The sequence below is a fragment of the Mercenaria mercenaria genome, chromosome 2 (genome assembly GCF_021730395.1).
Source record: "Mercenaria mercenaria strain notata chromosome 2, MADL_Memer_1, whole genome shotgun sequence".
Lineage (NCBI taxonomy): Eukaryota > Metazoa > Mollusca > Bivalvia > Venerida > Veneridae > Mercenaria > Mercenaria mercenaria.
In genome coordinates this window covers 30,450,613-30,471,605 of record NC_069362.1, presented here as the reverse complement: position 1 = coordinate 30,471,605, position 20,993 = coordinate 30,450,613, and the positions used below count along the sequence as shown (strand labels likewise).

At 32.9% G+C, this 20,993-nt stretch overlaps 1 protein-coding gene across 1 annotated transcript in view; it reads right to left on the bottom strand.

Moving 5' to 3' along the window:
• LOC123562081 (uncharacterized) overlaps positions 1-20,993 on the bottom strand; it is a 115,358-nt gene that overhangs the window by 75,441 nt on the left and 18,924 nt on the right. The window contains exons 15-22 of the mRNA XM_053533736.1: positions 18,611-18,689; positions 17,573-17,724; positions 17,008-17,265; positions 13,731-13,879; positions 13,397-13,556; positions 9,659-9,805; positions 8,536-8,718; positions 1,716-1,820 (exon numbers count right to left, since the gene is read on the bottom strand). Of these exons, the coding sequence (XP_053389711.1) occupies positions 1,716-1,820; positions 8,536-8,718; positions 9,659-9,805; positions 13,397-13,556; positions 13,731-13,879; positions 17,008-17,265; positions 17,573-17,724; positions 18,611-18,689 (1,233 nt within the window). The remainder of the gene's footprint in view (positions 1-1,715; positions 1,821-8,535; positions 8,719-9,658; positions 9,806-13,396; positions 13,557-13,730; positions 13,880-17,007; positions 17,266-17,572; positions 17,725-18,610; positions 18,690-20,993) is intronic.

The window sequence follows — 20,993 nt, the reverse complement described above, 5'->3', positions numbered from 1 at the left end:
ACGCTTCACAACTTTGCATCGATAGCGTAAAGTAATGTATGTAAGTTTGCATGTATACAAAGGATACCACGGGTGACATGTATGACTATATTCCTATTATACCAAAAGTAACATATCATATACTAATGTGGATTGCAAGACGAAATGTGGCAGTTCAAGGTATTGTACTAGCATATAGAAAAAAAGACTATGAGTAAGATTTAACTGTGTGAACTACGTTGCTCAGTACACCCGTATTTGAAGTGTTACATACTAATTATACTCTTAATGCATGGAATATTCAAAAGCTTTACTTGGACGTTTATAAAACTGATAACATTTTTATCAGTGGTTAAGAACAGATATATGTGTACTAAATGAACCTTTTAAATGCATATTTGATACATTTTAATTAATATTCATGAATATGCAAATAAGATGCACAACTCTTAATTAATATTTTGAAGAACATTATTCCAAAATCAAAACCCCTTACTATCTCAATATATGGTTTACGTGTGAGATATGTAAATATTGTCAGCTTTTTTAATATTTGTTTTTAATGATTAATATACCCCACCCACCTTTGACAGTATTTACTATTATAAACAATAAATATTGCTACAAGCAGATATATATCTGTATAAAGAAATGTTTCAAATGTATTTCTGCTTATTTTTGTCTATTTATGAACAAAAATAGTGAAGATTTGACCTTTGTATTATTTGAAAATGTCATTCACCGATGAATGACTAAGATACAAGGTATTTTATATGACAAACATGAAAATATGCAGCCTAATGACATTTGACCTTGTTTTTTTTACTATAAAGGGCCTCAGAAGGGCGACTACCGGGCAAGTCTTTCTTGTGACACATAGTAGATAACGTTTAACATGGTAGTCGTCCATCTTCAGAATTCCTTCACAATTTTGAAAACTCTAGGCATACTTAAATATCCGAAAACAGAAGTGTCGTCATAAAGTTTCAACAACGCGCAATATCAAAGTTCCTCATTAGTTTTATTGTTTGTAGTGAAACGCTATATTTTTACCGTAAAATAACTTATTTTGACTCGAGAAATGTACAATAAGAACCAAGAAAAACTATCAAGGTTATTTTATTTATTTCTTACTTTACATAAACATTATATAATCATTGCACGAACTGTATTGTCATTAACAGCACGTGGGTCATCTGGCATGAGATGGTTTTGCCGACATGGATAAAGTCACCGGAAACGAATGTCCGGTACAAGAGCAGTCTTTCATTGGCCTTTTTCTCATGGATATCATCCAAGCAGAATATGCCTTACAAAGGTAATTGCATTGGCAATCGAGAGCCTGTCGACTTCCGGGCATACCACTGCTGTGCCGAGACAAATGTATGTCAAACTATTAGAAAAAAGTATATGATTCTGAAGGAGGCGCATTTCTCCATAGCTATTTGAGCAACACCGAGACTGAGAAAAAATAATTTCAAACAACGACAGACAACGGAGATGAAACAATCAAGGACGTTGTACTTACATGATCTAAAAGCATTTGCTCTCTTTTAGTGCATAATAAGATACAGGCTCACACATTTATCGCTGCTACGTTCACTCTTGTACAAAACGAACTCAATTAAATGTAATACCGGTTAAATATAACAAACCACATATTTCGTAGCTCTGAAGTCATTATACAATTTTTGAAATATTGTCAAATTATTAAAAATAAACAATTAAAACCTTACCACAAAACTCGTCGTTTGCTTCTGTACAGTCAGGTATGAAGTCGCAGACTTGACTGAGTTGAATACAGTGACCGTCGCCACAAGAAAACTCGTTTTCCTGACATTCTGTTTAACATGAAATAATACACATAATTACGTCAGAGGTTATGTAATATCTGAAACATTTGGTGTGATGTTGTGTCTATTATGTCTGAAACATTATGTAAAAAATATTCTTTCTTATTTCTTAATATTCCTATAAGGTTTATATTTATTACGGGTCTCGCTGGCTGCCAATAGGAACTTTTCAACATTTAAATATCTTGATTTTGTTTAACAGGTTGAAGACTCCATGGTAGGTAGCTAAAATTCTCACAGGATATTTATGTACTATCTGTTGCTATCTAAAACTATATTACAGGTGTTCAATTCTTGTACCACCATGCCCTGGTATATAAAATTAACAACTCAAATTATCTACAACTATAGTTTCGAATAAGATCACCAGGGTCCTTAATACAGCTTTATTTTTTTTTATCATTTCATCTTTTTACGTTATTAGTTTGTCTTAAAATATCTAATTTCATAAGGTGCTGTACATGCTAATCTTGCATTTTTAATTATAATATAAGGTGCTACATGTACAATATTAGCATCAGTGACGTGTTCAGTAAGTGCATGTTTCATGGTGACTATGCAAAAATTTAATTGACATATGGCTACTTGGCCTACGGTTAAGGTTGGAAATATCATGCCTCTGGTTATTGTGGGAACCAGCTTGCTTGTTTTACCCAGGTAAATGCACGTGCCTTAATAACAAGAGTACAAATGGGTAATCCCCCACTATTTAAGAGAATTCCTACAGATTATTCCTTTCATATATTTTTTTTAATTCACATATATGATAGGAAAATTTTTGCTGAAACAATGAACAAATAAAAACAATGGTTCACCAGGCCTGTTTTTATGAAAAATTGTTTTGAACACACCCACTGTTGCTGAAATTGCCAGCGATTTTTCAACATTTTCATAATTTTCTGCTTTTTTATAAATACAAACCAAAATATATATCAAGACAGCACAATAAAGTTGATGCTTTTTACAGATTTTATTATATACTTATTTGATATCATAGTCATATTTGTAATACTATATCATTACAATAATGGGTACAAATGAAAAACAATTCTTGTTTCCTATTGACTTTTGTGATTTTTTTTCCAATGAAAAATATCCTTAGTGAAGATTATATTTTTTTTAATTATGAAAAAACTGTTTCATAGAACGTTTTCCTGTTTTTCTTGTGTATGAATAATTGTATTGAGAGCATGAAAATGGCTACAAATGTATGGGGGTCACCAGGCTAAATTTTACGTTAAGACTGCTTGAATACAACACCTGTTCGGACGAAAATTGGCACGAACCTGATCAAATTGATTACATGTATATCTGCTAGAAGTTAAAAAAAAGTTTAAAAAAAAAATTAAGTCTTTCTATAATTGAATACTAAATAATCTGAAAGGCGATATTGTCTTATCAGTACTAAGTCAATTGTCTTGTATTATATGAACGACACTGCCTTTGTACTAAAATGCGATGTGAAAACACAACCATAAAATGGCAAGATACCTGTCAGGAAGTGTACTTGTCAATGCAACATAAACCAGTATCAACATTTGATTACTGATAAAACTTATCAAAAATGTTATTTCATTCAAGATTTCTCCTATTTAAGATTGTCTGTCAACGTTTCAACAAATGGTGACTTCACTTCAGTTTTCCATAGAAAGTGTCGTCTGCGCAGGAAGATGCGCATAAAAAACTACAGGAATTCCCTTTAAAAGCTGAGAAAGACGCCATAGGGTCTAAATTGTGGCGGTGTACCTATAAACCCAAAAATAAAAATTGATGCGACCGCCAAAATATAGAGAGTACCTAGGCAGATAATTCGTTCAAGCTTGCTTTTTATAACAAAAAACATACACGTAACTCTACAACATGGTTTGGATTTATAATGACAGATGGTGTACCACTAACCAGTAAAAACTCACCAGTGATGTTGCCAATAATGTCTAACCTTTATTAGTTCGTTCCACACCATTGTCTAAATGTTTACTCCAGTCTATGTATTTTGTGTATATAGAAACTTTGAACACATACAGTGTATGATTTGAGGATGATGCGTTCTTAGAATGTGACTTTTCCTATCTTATATCTTATAATTTCACGGCAACAGAACTTTTATGTGAAAACTGTCAAATGCTGTAGAACTAACATTGTAATATCTATGCATGTGCAGTTCTTAAGAATGTGATGTTTTTACTTATTTGTAGTTTTGTGACGTCATCTTATGGATGACAAACCGATTTCTGTTATTCAATGTGCCTCTGCAGCAGCAATGCAGTGCTCGTTGTGTGCCTGGCATATTGTTTTTGTGAGTTTTTATTTCGCTTTGCTTGATACATTCGTTTTATTAGGCGATATACATAGATAGATAGATGGATAGATAGATAGATAGATTTATTTCTGCATAAAATGTATACAAAACATGGTAAAATAGATATCAAAACATATATGTAAAAGGACATAAATGAATTGAATATAATGCCATATTGCCATGCCAACTACATTATACACAAAGGATAACATAAAAAAGGGACAAAGATATCTCTTATTTCCATTGTGGTCCTTATAATAATGATTACAGTTTGACAAAGGAAGACATTATTATCACAGTTAACTTTATCATGAAAGACTTGTGGAAAAACAATTACAATATCGTATGTCATAAAAAAATATCACAATTAGGCAAATACACTTAATAAAACTATTGCCGATAATTATTGAACTTAATTGTAGACTAAAATGAAATCACAATTGGATAAAAATACTAACATGAAATAATTGCAATAATGTTAAAATGAATAGATCTATATCATTGTGCAAAAAGGTGCTTTTTGATATTGACTTTAAACTTATTATAGGACTGAATATCCCTTATATGCTGTGGTAAATTATTCCATAAGGAACAACCTTTGTACGCAAAAGATCGTATGCCAAAACTTTTAACCTTTGGAATAGAGTATCTGCTACTATCAGCAAAATTGAAATTAGTGTTTATTTGTTTTTCTGTAGTTGTAACTCGGAATCTAGTATTGTAATTATGAACAGAACTGGCCAAAACAAAATTTTCTTCCATATAGTAAGGAGCTGCATGGGAAGAAATTTTAAAAACATGGCAAAGTGTCTTAAAGTCAACTCTTTTGGCAACCGATAGCCATCCTAAAGAGGAAAAATGTCCTTTGTCAATATGAGACCTACAGTCTAAATCTAAAACAAATCGTATGAGTTTGTTTTGAGATATTTGCAACTTGTTTCTGAGCTCTTGGGTAATTGAATAAAACCATACTGAAGTTCTACATTCGGATGTAGAATTTAACGTTTTCTCATTTTACTAAAACAACCTTCATTTTAGGTTTGGAAATGTGGTGATAACCCAAGTACTGGCTGTTTCTTTAGAATTAATTGTCAATCAATTCTGCCATATTTATTTATGCTACAAAGAGAGTCACGTCCATTTTCCTGTTTAGTTCAGGAAAAATCATCACCGTGAATTTGGAAAAGCTTTTGGCTACAGTAAAACTCATTTATAGCAAAATCAGCTATATAAGGAGTTCTAGATTATAAGAAACTCATTTTAGATCATTTTTCCCCTTCACTTTTATATTTAAATTTATTATTATTCCTTGGAATTTATTGTCAATGAATTGCCGCATATTTATTTTAGTAATGCTATAAACAGAGTCACGTCCGTTTTCCTGTTTAGTAAGGAAAAAACGTTACTTATAACCGAGAATTCCTTATAACTGATTTCCTCATTTAAGGAGATAGGTTGCCTTAATATTTATATGTGCGCATGTCCAACCGGAAGCTAACGTGATGATTTACAGCAACGTTTAAGACAAGCTTAATGTGTTTGTATATCCATTCTTCTGAAAACAAATCATGAACCTGTCTCCGATCTGATGCTTTATGGTTTAATAATGCAGAAATAATGAATTGCCACAGAAACGCTTCAAAACAATGTTGCCTTAAAATGACGTCATTGACGTCATTACGTTACGTGTCAGTTACCGCGCAAAATATATAGCTTTTATTTTGAAAGTACGTAATTCTGTGTATTTCCTTTATTGGAACTATTTTGAATTAATTCAAACAGCCATTATTTGCTAAAATATTTTTATGAGTCTTTTGCTCTCAATAATAACCCATATTTTGCTTTTCTTATGCAGCCTCTTCACCAGTGGATTATTTTACGTCCCTAGTTACTTTTGCCTGAGGTAATAGGCAGTATAAAGAATTATTGTTTATTCTTTTTTGGACTGAAGATAGTTGTATAAACATTATCTAAGAATTATGTTCGCAATGATGTTCTTGCTCCATAGTAAATCTTAACACTCCATCTTTGAAAAACTATTCTGTCGAAGATGATGGTATAAACGATGGGAAAAACAAGCAAATTCAATGAGACATACATGAGTTGTATCTGTAGTTTAAATGCAAGTATTGCATCATCTTTTAGTATATTTTTGAATTATTGAGGTAAATGTCTGATTTTTCGCATAAAATACCTCTCATGTTGTTTTCTTTTTTGTATTTCATAACTTTAATTTCTTTGAAAATTTTATTAAATTCGGTTCAGTAATAAGAACGTTGATATTTTATAAACTTCATTGATTCATGTTTTTATCCCCAAAACCACTAACGGGCCTTAAATTGTCAATTTCAATCCGCGCCAGAGTAGTCAGATTTCCCGGCTATAGCGTGATTCCCGTGGAAATACGAATAGTCAGAGATTTTGGCTATTACCGTATGTCAGGATCATTTATTAAAATTTTAAGGCTTTGTAAATTATTTCGAAAGAGGAATCTAAGATATTTCGTTTATATAAACTGTAAGATTTGTACTGAACTTTGTGTAATATGATATTTGTAAAGTACTCTTTGTCAAAATCATATGTCAAACATTTCGTTATTAATTATTGAACGCCGATACTGCATTGCATTGTAATGTTAAATCTATGTGGCAAGTCTAGTACCGTGTATGTAATATGTTATTGTAATTTGAAATTATTGTGTGCCAGTCTATAACATATCTAAACAGTGTCCGTTTTGTTGAATGGAAATTGATATTATATTGACACCAACTATTGTATAACGTTTAATTCGCATTGTATTGTGCTGATTTGTAGTTGTAAATAATAGCTGCAGTTTATCATTGCCTTATCTATAATTTTTCATCATAACTGTTCATATCTTTTCAATACTTTAACTTTAGACTTTCAAGTAATTAATTTTAGTAATAATGGAAGTAATATGTGACGTATTTTAATCATGTGACGTAGAACTTAGTAGCACGTATTATTTATGGGAGCCTACGGAGGTATGGTGTACCAAAAGGAGCAGTTTTATGCCCTGACTTATTTATTTTGCTATGGTGTGCTTACCATATGTTACATATTTTAGCTTCTTCCACCAGACGACTTTTACCTGGTGATGATGTCATGACCCGTAAATACAATACCCGCGGTTCGCTTGTCTTTACCCGCCTGGATGTGATTTTCCCAGCGCAGAGCTTACGTCCCATGGTTGTGCCATAAACCGCAATTTTTTGTGATCCACTGAAGTCAGCTCAGGGATCCAATCACCTACTATGATAGGGAGCCAAAACGGAATCAACGTTTTCACGGTTTAGAGGGACTTTACTTGAAGATATGTTGTATTTGTGTGCTACTTAAAGCTCAAAGTTAACGGAAACATCTGTGTCAACGAACAGTCAGTGTTAGAACTTTATACTTGATAATAGTTACTGAGCTCAGATTTTTTCTTTCTTTCCTATAATAATTAAGATTTTTTCCACTTTTCATTTATTCATTGTACATAATCATTTTATGTAAATAAATTTGTAAATATTGTAAAGAGGGTTGATTTGTTCTGGTAGTTATTGCCCCAGGTATAACACTATACGTGAACAGAGGCCATAGGCATACTGATAATTTTGTGAGATTTGGTAATTCTAGTTGAAATAATTTTTTTAATTGAAAGCATTTTCACTTTGGTAACGACGAACGTACCCACGCAAGGACAGACGCGCGGACGTACAGCCGAGCGGACAACACCAAAACAATATCACTTTGCCTTCGACTGGGGATAATAACGTTACCGATGAAATAAATTTTCTTAATTAATAGTTTAACCATAGTTCAGATTCTTACATTGTATTGAGGAATGACAAATTTAGTAAAACTTATTTCGGCAAATTTGAGACAAACTTTTATCGCCACAAAAAAGTAATATTTCTTTAACCTCGAAAAACGTTTGGCCATCAGCAACATTAAATCGCTGATCGACAAAATATTTTACTTACAAAGGACGTAATATTTTACAAAAGCCGAATGTGAATGGAAAATGTCTCGGCAGTAACCTAGCATTTAAATGCCATAACCATGCTTTAATACTGTGTGAATTCGAACATTGAAATATTGTATATGGCGGTGCAGTATACATCCTGTCTTATTTCTAAAAAAGAATGACAAGAATAACAATGTTATGACGGTTTGTTCCACACTGACCGAATATGGTGTTTTCAGACTCGCATTCTTTTATATTTGTTAAATGAGCAAATTTATTTAGATTAGTGCAAGCGATTTTGACAACATAAATGCCCTAATTACTGAAAGTAAAATGTTAATGAAGTATACATTATGTTTAATAGCCAAATATTATTTAGGTACATTTCAGGGTATTCATTTTCATCCAATTTATAAGGTTTTATACTTTACCTCTGTGGTCATGTGAACAAAGAATCTCATCCGAAGCATCTAGACAGTCGATAACGCCATCACATTTGGCTAAAATAGATATCCATTCATTGCTGCTTCCGCAAAGATGATAGGCCCCTTCTTCAAGTCTTGCAGGTAAAACTGATGTAGATGTCGATCTACTAAAGTTTGTGAGGCTATGATCTAAAAGTATCATATAAATATATTTCAATAAAATCAACTTTCCGACGCTTTTAGAATAGTAGCAACAGTTTTAGAATACATGTAAGTACAAAATTAACCTTCCTTGTATCTATTCCATTATTCAATATCATCATATATCATCATTATGAAGACATATGTTCAGCTCTTTAGATTATGATGTAGCTTACGGTAAATTTGTTCATACATCCAACGTGTCACAAAAGTCCAGGCCGATTTCGATCCTTGAAATAGTTTCAACGTTAATAACACTGATAAAAGATTCTTTCAAAGGTTGTGGGTTAAATTAGAATCGAGCTCGAGGGTAACTGTATAGGCGGTGACATGGCCCTGCCGAGTAACCGCGTAAACAGTTACCCGAAAGCTGGATCTTCTTTCCGCATCTACAGCCAGCAATACAAAATCAAGCAATACAAAATCAAGCAAATGACTGTCTTTATAGCGTAGCGTAATTAAACAAAGGGTGGGAAATCAAAGTCCGCAAATAGGAAAGACGTCAAGATGTTTCAAAGACAAATAAAGATGTTTCGGTCCGGTTTTTTATCATTTGAATTTTCGTAAAATTGGTTGTTTGTTTGTTGTTGTTGTTGTTTTGATTTTGGAATGGAGAAATGTACAATGAGGAACAAAATGGAACTATCAAGGTATTTGATATTTATCCTGTTTGGTGTAATAATTTATAAATGACTGCACAAATCTTCAACATAGTCGTAGCTCTTTATACATCATTAAAGCTTGAGAATAATTTTACACTTCGGGGTGTTAAATATGGTATTCCAGCACCAGTGAAATCACCAGAAAACAAAGTCTGGTAATGCAAGAAAAGTGAATATCATCTTATAAGATGCATATGAAGTTACTATAGTTTCCATAAATGATACAAAATGACCCTGACTCTCAATTGTTTAAAATTCTATAAAACCTTTGATTTTCCCCATGCAGGAAAGCTCATCCGAAAAGTCCAGACAGTCAAATGTTTTGTCACACACGTTAACTGCAGGTATTGTAGATCCACTCGAGCAATTAAAAACATCAGCACTCGTTTGTTCTGAGATGCTAGAATTGAAATCTACAAAAGTATGTATCAATAATTCTAATTGTGAATTTTATAGAAAGCAACTCTACTCGGCTAAAAGTAAGATCTGATCTAAAAGAAAGTAGTCTTCAATGTAAAAATGCCTTGAAGTTAGTTTTAATATATTCTGTAGCTATAAACTATCATTCTGTCATTTCCATTTCCAACAATTAAATAATATTCTAAAGTATTTCCATCGCTTTTTCATACATCTAGAATAAAAGTATATGTAACTTTCAAATATATGCCAATACCGCTTTGGTACATTGGTGTGTAAATAATAGTTCTTTAGTTAGTATCATTGTAAGTATTGCATTTATTTGTGTCACTAAAGTTAGTCAGCCGGTATTTTCAGGAATGTCATTTAGAAATGAATACATCGAAGTAGTATACGGAATACCAATATAGGTATACTTTTGAGCCCTGACACCTGGCCCCGGACCCTTGACCCTGGGTCTAAATAAATCAGACAGCAAATGTCTAACAAGAGGGTCCTGAAGGTCCTGTATCGCTCACCTGACCCATTGACCTAAAGATCAGATCATCAAGATTAACATTCTAACCAAGTTTCATGAAGATACAATCATAAATGTGGTCTCTAGATTGTTAACAAAACTTACATTTGATTTGACCTGGTGACTAAGTTTTTGGCCCAGATTGGATCTTGACCTTTAGATTATTAAGATTAACATTTTGACCAAGTTTCATTAAGATACAGTTATAAATGTTAACTAGCTTTTCCTTTGATTTAACTTGGTGACCTTATTTTTGACCCAGACCCAGATTCGAAACTGACCTAAAGATCATCAAAATTAACATTTGGAAAAAGTTTCGTTACAATATGCTAGCTTTTCCTTTGATTTGACCTCGTGACCTAGTTTTTGATCCTACATAACCCAGATTCAAACTTATCCTAAAAATCATTAAGCTTAACATTTTGATCAAGCTTTATGAAGATACAGTCGAAAATGTGGCCTATACAGTGTTAACAAGCTTTTCCTTTGATTTGACCCAGATGACCCAATATCAAACTCATCCAAGAATATATTGAGGGTAACATTCTGACCAAGATTCATTAAGATTGGGCCAAAATTGTGACCTCTAGAGTGTTAACAAGCTTTTACTTAGATTTGACCTGGTGACCTAGTTTTTGACCCCAGATAACCCAATATCGGTCTCCTCCAAGATTTTATTGATGGCAACATTCTAGCCAAGTTTAATTAAGATTGGGTCAAAATTGTGACCTCTAGAGTGTTAACAGTCAAATTGTTGACGACGGACGACGGACGACTGACGACGGACGACGACGGACGACGGACACAGGGCGATCACAAAAGATCACCTTGGGCACTTTGTACTCAGGTGAGCTAAAAATAGTAACCACAAAATACATGGTATCAAACAACGCATTGTTTTAAAGGTTCATTACTAAGGGAAAGTGAGTTGGCAATTTTTTTCATAGCCAGTGCATAGACTTCTGCAAGACACTAAATAATGAAGATTGGCAGGTAAAAATTTACAGAAGGTCTTTGGAACTCAAAGAAATGTATGTGTATTATGTTGAAATTTCAATGAATCGACAGAATGACCCCCCAGGTCTTTTTAACTTTCTTCATACTTCATAGAAAAATAATTGTACATATACTGCGATTTATTTCGAATTTCTACATACCAACTTTCATTTTCTAATAAAATGAAATAGTTTCTGTGCTTTTTAAAAGAAATTAAAATGTTCACTTTCCTTAGTATTGGACCTTTAAAAATAACTAAATGCCCGCTGTGTGACTGCAGACCCCGGGGTCAGGCAAAGTTATCCTTGTAAATATAAGTGCAACATTATTTAGCTGCTATAAAATATTGAATTCTAAAACGTATTACTAATTAAGAGGTTTGTAGTCCGAGGCTTTTGCTCTCTGTGAAATGGCAACGAATTTGAATAAACATAATTTCGTTTAAAGTCGTTCTCTTCCTCCACATCTGATTCACGTGAAGAAACTGTCAGTTACTTGTAGATGTAAAGTCAATACAAGTATGGACGCCAGAAAACTGATTACTTTACAAAAAACGAAAGACTGTCAGGTAAACGGCATAAGATCAACAAAACTTTGTACAGTGCAAAATAGGTAATAATATTTAAAGGCATAACAATGTCCACCGTTAATTTCGTATGGATTAACAGTATTCAGCAAACTTAGAACATTTTTCAGGAAACGAAAATTACGATTTGACCAGTCCCCCACCCATAACCACTACTTCAAAACTGCCTTTAAAATATGTTTAAACTGTTAATTTTATTTCAGACACCTCCGCAATCGTTATGAAATATATTACCAACATTTAACAATTTATGTGCCTACTTTATTGTACGGAATAATAAATACCTTGGAGGAAAATTGCGGCGTTTGCATTTTTTTGCTATCATATCATTGTCATTATTGTTAGATATTTTTGTTGTTGTTGTTAAATGAAATTTCTTGTTTCATGAAGCATTTTGCACTTAGACAGAAGATGTTTATGAGTATGACCGTTTTAACTTTCAGACAAATCTCAAGACCTGTTTAAAATTGAATGTTGAAATTCTACAGCAAAGTCTTGTTTAGGACAATTTTCAAAATATGTAAAACTGTTAAAAGTATTTACTTAAAACGGACATTTTTTTTAAGTAAATGATGCTTTTATTTACCTAATCGCTCGCACGCGCACAGTAATGACATGCACGGACAACTCGTGCTTTTACTGCGTTGTTACGGTCGCTAAGGCATGAACTGTACGTTTAAAAACCCACCACGTCCTAATGACCTACTTTTCCTCCCACAGGAACTTCCTGCAAATAATTCTGATAATACTGGTACAATACAGCTATTCTAAAAGATGACAGGTGGAAAATTTAGGCCATCCCTGAATTAATGTATTTTCACAACTCCATCAGCAAACTTATTCTGTCATTTTCTTTGTTTTTTAAACATAAAAAAAATAATAATCTTACACTGTAGAAACAAGAAGTATGGTCTAAACTCACCTTAATGCATCGAGTACTGTACATACTACTACATTAATTTATAACATTTTTAGACAATAAACACATTGTCTTGGTCTAATACAAATCACTGTCAGTTTGTAACTAGATACTTGTTATTTCTCATTTTCTTCATGCGAAGCATGTATAACTACCATTATGGAAATACAAAAGAATACAGTTATTTTGCGACGTGTCTTTAAACTTAATCTCTGACAATTGCGTAAGTGTGTCGACTCTTTGGCTCAGTGGTTAGAGCATTGACCTAGCACCTGGTTGGAATCCCACCACAGGCACTTTGGATGTTCCGTCATAACAGTTTCGTGTAAGACAGGTCTGGTAATTGTTATAGACCTTATCGAAACAAAAAAGCTTGTGGGTAATCGTTGATATCAAGACTTATCTTTGCAAATACTTTTGTTTGTTTTCTTTGCAGATAGAAAACATACTTATACTATGCAAATACTGGCATATGACATAATGAGATGTTTAAAACAGGCAAAAACAAATATTTGTAATATGAAAAAGCAGATTTAAAAATTAAAGGTTAATTAAGACTTTTAGAATACCTGAAGCGTTTTCTAGCATACCCCCAATGTCATAGATAGATATCCGCCATGACCCTCCACAATATTCATCTACATTGCCTGGACATTTCATATTGCATTCCGAATCAGGTTTTTTCTCAAAGTATTTTAGTTTATGTCCACAGAAACATTGCTTCGCATACTAAAAAAGACATGCACAACAACAATTGATATTGCGCGATCTTTATCGTTTCAATTCAGTAAGAAATCAGATAGCCTGCAAATCCTAAAATTATCTCAAAAATGTTGTTTCTTTTTCAAAGACGTTAGTTGTTAAAATACTTAATAAGAAATTAGTAAGTCATGTAGCAGTTACCTCGGTACCAGCGTATTGGTATTGAGACACCGTACACCTGTGTTTACATGTGTAACCACTGTTAGTTTGTGAATCTGGAAGTTTCAGTTCGAGGATTCTGTCTACTTTGTCTACGTAGCAACCTTTATAGCTGTCGGAATAGTTTGCCGCTGAAACAAAAATGAAAGAATGAAACTAGATATGTGCACATAATCGAACTGTCGGCTCAAAATACTTTTTATTACAGATATTTGGTTAGACTTAAATATGTAAGTAATAGTAATCATTATTCGAGAAATAGGTCTGTATCGTTTTTATGCACCTGTGAGGGTTTTCAAATCTCCTCACATGTTTATAAACACAACGCAGACATATTCCGAGAATTATAAAGGACATACCTACATGCTCTTTTGTTTTAGTTGTCCAGGTTTGTTTATGATTTGTAAATCGTTTCTAACATAGAAGAAGCAATTAAGAGAAGAGACAAGATCTTGTGCGCTACAACTTATCGGATACTATCAATATAACAAAATGTGCTCAACTTGCTACGCACCTGTAAATGTATTTGTCAGCAATTAGGACATGACATCTGTATTGCATGTAAAACATACGCACCTCTGGCAAACACTGAGAAGATTATAGTGTCTTTCTGTGTCTAGTCAGTTGGTGAGAATTTAAAGACACTTGGTGCAGTTTCTTGTATGAGAGATGAGACAAAAATTTCCCAATAATAGAATTTGATCAAACTTTGTTTATGGACAGTTTCATGTTAGAAACAGAAAAAATTCAAACACAATCATAGGTCACCATGCTTGTTTAGGAGTTATCTGCCCTAAAATATATTTTTCTTCACAAATTTGCACATTCAAGGGCAGATAACTCCTGTACTGGTGACATTCATTTTTTCCCATAATACTGTTTCTAACATGACACTTTGTTCATGTACAAAGTTTGAACAAATTCTATTATTACCCAAAACTGCTGCAACCGTTCCTACCGCGAATGGCATTTTATTATATTTGAAGACAGCGTAAGTTTGTTTAGTTCTTTAATTTGATACTTAAATATAATTATATTGCCGTATACATGTATGAATAGAGATTTATCATTACATTATTACAAGAAATGCGTGCCATTCGTGTTGTACGCCAATTAATGGCGCGCGCCTATGATTTCACAGACAAATTGCGTAATTCAGTTCTCTTGAACATTTTTGATAAAAATAATCTTAAGTTCGGCATTTCTCCAAGGGGTATACCATCTCGATCAGGATGAATCATACACATCGATCGGTGTTACGGGAGCAACATAAGTACTATAGAAAAATTCTAAAGTTTTGATAACATTGTAACTTTTAGACAAATCTCTAGACCTGTTTATAATTGAATGTTAAAATTTCACAATTAAGTCCGGTATAGAACAATTTTCGAAATATTTAAAACTGATCGAAAATTTATACTTAAAGAGAACTTTATAAATAAGCGATAATCTTATTTACCTAGTCACTCACGCACGCACATTACTGATATGCACGGACTTCTCGTTGTTCTATTGCATTGTAAACAATGAATGTAAGGAAAATGTCTGGTTATTATTATAGTTTCTTTGGAGGTCTATAAGGTATTTACAGACCTTATCGAAACAAAGGAGCCGGTAGGTAAGTTTAGATTAGATTAAATACTTTAATAGATTAATGTTTAATTCAACCAAATAGCAATATATAGAGCATTTCTGTAAATCATGCTTACAAAGGTTTTCTCAAGAAAGAGTATTAATTGAACATATAATGGTGATCCAACTGTAAAATGTCAAAAGATGGAAGTACGGTATATTTTAAAACTAAACATGAACAATTAATGGAACATTTTGTAATTAATGCTAACTTCGAAAGTATAACTAAGAAAATATCAACTATGTTTCTATCATCTTACCGAGCCGTATAAAAAATAGACTGAGTTACACATGTTACAAGTACAAAATAGAAACAATTTAGAGACATCCGCAGATGTGGAGTGCACATGGAACCTTCAATAATACCCTAGGGTGCAATTCCATAAAAAGCGACATATGTCCCCGGTTAAAAATAATGAGTTTACCCTAAACGAGAAAACAACAAGCAGTACTAAACACGCTGGAATTTAGAAAGGGTTTCTAAGGTTATGGAGCTTGCATATCAAAGGAACTGCCTACAGACAAAACAAAAATGCAGGCACCATATCCAAGGGGTGATTATAAAATACCAAAAGCTATGAAAGCGGGAGAATTAGAACCACCCAGGTCGAAAGGTTCAAGCTGAGAAACTAAACAGTACCAATAACAAGACTAGAATGTTGTGCTGAACGATCTGAGATCGAAATATAACAGCCCTGATTGAATGTACGGGGAGACTTTTTACGGCCGCTAAACAGCACAAACAACGCTGCTGTGACAATAAAATAGAAAAAAAGTATTAATTCCACAGGTAAAGCAATTCAGGTATTTGGAGGACCTTCTGCAGTATATCAGTGTAATGAAGAAGTGCTAAAAAAGAAACATATTGTAAGAAAATAGTTGAAGAACAAAGAAATTACCATTTAATGTAAAAACAAACTTCTTGTCATATTTGTGGCGAACAATACAAAACACGAGAAGTAAGAGATCTTTCATGTAACAGGAAAGTCTTGAGGAGGACGTGTTTACTCAAAATATAATATTAATTACAGAGTAACAAGCAGTATTTCTGACAGTATTTTTTGTTCTTGATAATTTTGTTTCTTGTTTTACAAAAATAAATCTTAATTTCTGTGATTGCATCACTATTCTTGGTAATTGCTTTTACATTGTTTGTACTTGCATCATTGTTATTTAATGTCTTTTCAATTGCAAAATCCATATCTTTTTCCATTTTCAAAATTTTAGTATTACATTCACTGATATCATTTTTGAAATTTATCTGTTAACATTATACGTATACAATATTATTTGCAAACCTTGAAATATTTTTGCTAATAAAATCTTATGAAGCATTATAAACCTTTAAATGTATTTAGAAATTGTTAATGATAGGTATTTCATTATTATTATTTCAGTATCAAGTGTTTGTGAATCTTCGGCTTTCGAGGATTGATTTGATGTAGTATCAATGATAATTTTAAATGTTTGACTAATGAACAATTATTAGCATAGATAGATATAGAATTTAAGAAATAAATTATCACATTTGCTCATCACCAGAGAAAAATAGAACGGACATACAGGTTTCAACTAATTTTGAGAAATCATTTTAAACTCTACTTAAGCCGATTTAAATATATCCCACTTTGCAAAAAACATGGCTCCCGCAAATCCTGGTCTGGCTCTTGCACATAACACCACAAAAGACCAAGTGAAGAAGGATCTGCACAATGATTTGGAGCCTCCGTTGGAAGTGGAAAGCTGGATAACTCCTCATCAAAATCACGCATAGCGTCTTCGTTAAGATGATTCCAACTCTGACATTTCTTTCCGGAGTATGAAGAAAATACCATTTGTTTCTCCTTCCGAACAACACTCTCACAAATGTCTTCTTTTATTTCGGCTAAAACATATGTTGAAATTTAATTTCAAAATTTAAATTTCTATCTATCTTGTAATTTGATATATTAGAATCGCACTGATAGCACAGAATTTAAATGCAAGTAAAATACATTTAAAAAATTGTATTAACCCTTTGTTTGTACTAAAATGTTTTCTTTTTTAAAGGTTAATTTTAATTATTTCACCCTCGATACGAAATTAAAATAAAGTGAAATGCCGTGTTTATATATGTTGAGGGGTGGATGATTAGGCTGAGAGGCAACTCAAAGAGTTGAAAAAACAATCCATTTTTAACCACTCGAATTTACATTGCATTTCATTTCCCCATTCTATCTGTGATTGGCAGATAAAATATTGCGCTAATCCAGTTGTACAGTCCTCTGATTCCCAAGTATTGCCAGCATTGAAAGGCTGAAAGTATGTTTTAGTGCAGTCTCCAAATGAAGGGTATCCGCTTTTCCTACAAAAAGAAGTGATGAACTAGAAGATACAATTTTGTGTTTAAAATAGGCAAATTTTATTATCATCAGATCACTTTTTACACTGAAAGACTGTCTATTATCTTCCCTAATTAAAGTGGCCAGTAATCATTATAATTCATCCAAGGTGCATGACTATTATTATGTGTTTCAATAATATGATGCATTTACTAATGTCGAATATTTTAATCCAATGACTATTTCTGAGGTAATTAGCTTTTGGTGTTTTAAATAACAGCGTTTTTGTTGTCTTACACGTTTTAAAACACCTGCACAGTAGCACCCAGCGGACTAATTATCAATCATTGTCAAGACAATGGAACAAGGGACTGTTGACTGTTGACGCGTTTTCCGAACGAACCTGAGTTCGATTGGAATCGATTGGAATCGCTGTCAACCGTTCGTACTTCAGTCGTTTAATTTCTTCTTCTTCGTTTCAAATAATTTAGTAAGTCAGCATAAACGATACATAGAAGATATAGTTCTTATACGATCACGTGTAGTTTAGTCACGAAAAAAGAAAATAATAATGACAGAATCACATTTCTACGAAAACTTGTTATCGGCGATGTTTTGGTCAATACATAGCCGCTTTCCCGGACAATACGTGCGAGGAAAGATCTTATAAATAAACTAAAAAGTGAACGTGACAAATAGTTGAATTTAAAAGTTGAACGGTTGTATTAACATGTGAGAAAGGTAAGAGCCGATTTTCCTAATTTCACAAAATCTTTCAGAAGATGTATTTATACAGGTTATACAGATCGACAACTGAAGTTTGAACAAAATAAGTTGACATGATAATTACTAATCAGCCCGTAAGGCAATTGTATAATTAAGATAATATATAATACAATTATCTGTTACCATGCAGTAAAGGTAACGTCAACGTTGTTCATCCAAGTGTATTTCTTTCTTCTATGTTTGTCTGTAAAACGTCTCAGGCCTGAATAAGTTAAACCAAACAACAGTAAAAGAAGATAATATACTGATTGTTGAGGTAAAGTTGGAGCACAAATAAAATTAGTACTTCGTAATAAAATATATACCACAGTCTTAGTCTTAAAATTATGTTCAACATCGCCAAGAAGCCTCTCAACTTTACAACTACTTTAAATCTTGTATTGACTTATGTAATTACGATAACTTTGATGTTTTTGTTTGCAATGATTATTAGTACTGCCAAAATGTCTAGTTAAACCTTCACAGTTATATTTCGACACTGCGTACTGTGCCGTGACTGTACGGTTTCTGGTTATGGTGGTGCTTGGAGCGGAAAAACATAATATATAAAGAAATGTAATCATCTGATGGAAGCGCTTCCTATCTCAGACGGTAGGTTATAATCTCAAAACATACACGCTAGACATGTCGATCCAGGTTTCGAAACCCTCTGTGCGTCGTTTCTTTTTAATATTTGTGTTTAATATTTGTGTTTAATATTTGACTGAATGGTTTCTGTTTTCGAGATGCCTTACAAAAAAAACAATGCTGCAGAACAGGGAAAATAGGAGGAAAATATTCGCATTATCGGATACAAATACCACATGGAAGATATTTCATCCTCCAGACTAAGTTTCAAAGGCCATTATCACCTGTCAAACAGACTGTACAGAGACACCTATCGATTTGTTTTGTTTTATAACTGATATGAATATTTACTGAAAAAAATAGCAGAAACCTCATAATCTCATTAGACTGAACATAAAATGAATACTGTATTTACTGAAAGTACTCGAATAAGAAAATGTTAACTATAGTACACCAGACTGTGTTCTAACCTTTGTATTTAGATCCGAAACCTGATCAATTTACTTATTGGGCCATAAAGTCATGTTCGAAATATTACCTGATAATTTAATTGATTTTCCATATACATATGACCATCAGTGCGCATAACTGACTACCGTTTAGAACAAAATTGTCTGAAGTTCAAGCCCAGATGTCATAAGTATACTATACCTGATGGATTGTTATAGAGCACGCCACTAACTACGCTGACCTAGAATTAGATTTTTATGGAGTGAATGCCATTTCTTGTGCGTTTATACTGATATTATATGTAATTATTTAAACTACACTAGAAACTCAATATAATAACTTTCTTTGCCCATTTAAAGAATATGTCATTTTTCAAAATTTTATATTGTCATTTGACAGACGAATGGCTAAAAAAGCGAGGATAAATATCTTATAGGGAATGCAACGTTCCAAAAAACGCAGCCTCCCTAAAACGAAACTCACACCACACAGATGTGCACACTACCAATACACACACTAACATACAAAACAAACACACGATGACAAAATGAAAAAGTAAATTAAAACTGTGGCTCACCACCTTGGAACGGTCAGTGGCAAAACCACCACGGGGGAGCTTAAACCCAAACTTACTTGATTCAGTGTCATTTTGATTATATAGGTGTTTTTTGGTACCCTTGTATTACAAAGTATTGATCGAAATGACTTAAATCTAGCCAAAATAATCTCATTCGTTTTATTCTTAGTTAAGACAGTAGAGTCATATTGATTCTGATCATTTCAAAACCCTGCATTGGTTGCAAGTACTAGAAAAGAGGGTACTTCAGTTAATACTATGTCATGTTCATTAATTAAGTTTAGTTTGGCCCCAGATTATCTAAATGATAATTTTGTTTCTTTAAATTCTATTGATAACAGGCATACCCGGCTAAAAGTATTTGCAGATGCCAGTCAGGATCCCAATAATGGCCAAATCTTCAGTGACACATTCCTGGCTTGGTAATTTTGGGGATTTTGCTATTTCGGGCATATCTTTATGGAATAAAATTCCACAAGGCCTTAGAGATGTTACTTCCCCTTTCAAAGTAAAAAAGGCCGAGAAAACCCATTTAATGTCCAGTTATCTATGCAGTACCTGTGTTTTATTAGTAATTTTTGTAATTTATTGGATCTGGTCTTTTATGCTTCTGTATTCTAAATTAGGTTAAATTGTAAGCAGAATCAATGGTATTTTTTATATTTCCTTTCTAAATTAGATGTTTTAATATGTGCCACATTGGTTAATACAATAATTGACAGTATTATTATACCCATTTAGTTCGTCTGTTGTAAATAGGTATCATTGCCATGAGAAGACAGCAATAAAACATTGTTAAACTAAGTAGGTTTGTTAATTAATAGAATATCTCGAGTATACCATTACTCTTCAGTTGCTAGAACTTGACATGTATCATTCTATGCCAATTACCGTTCGATTGTCAAATTATGA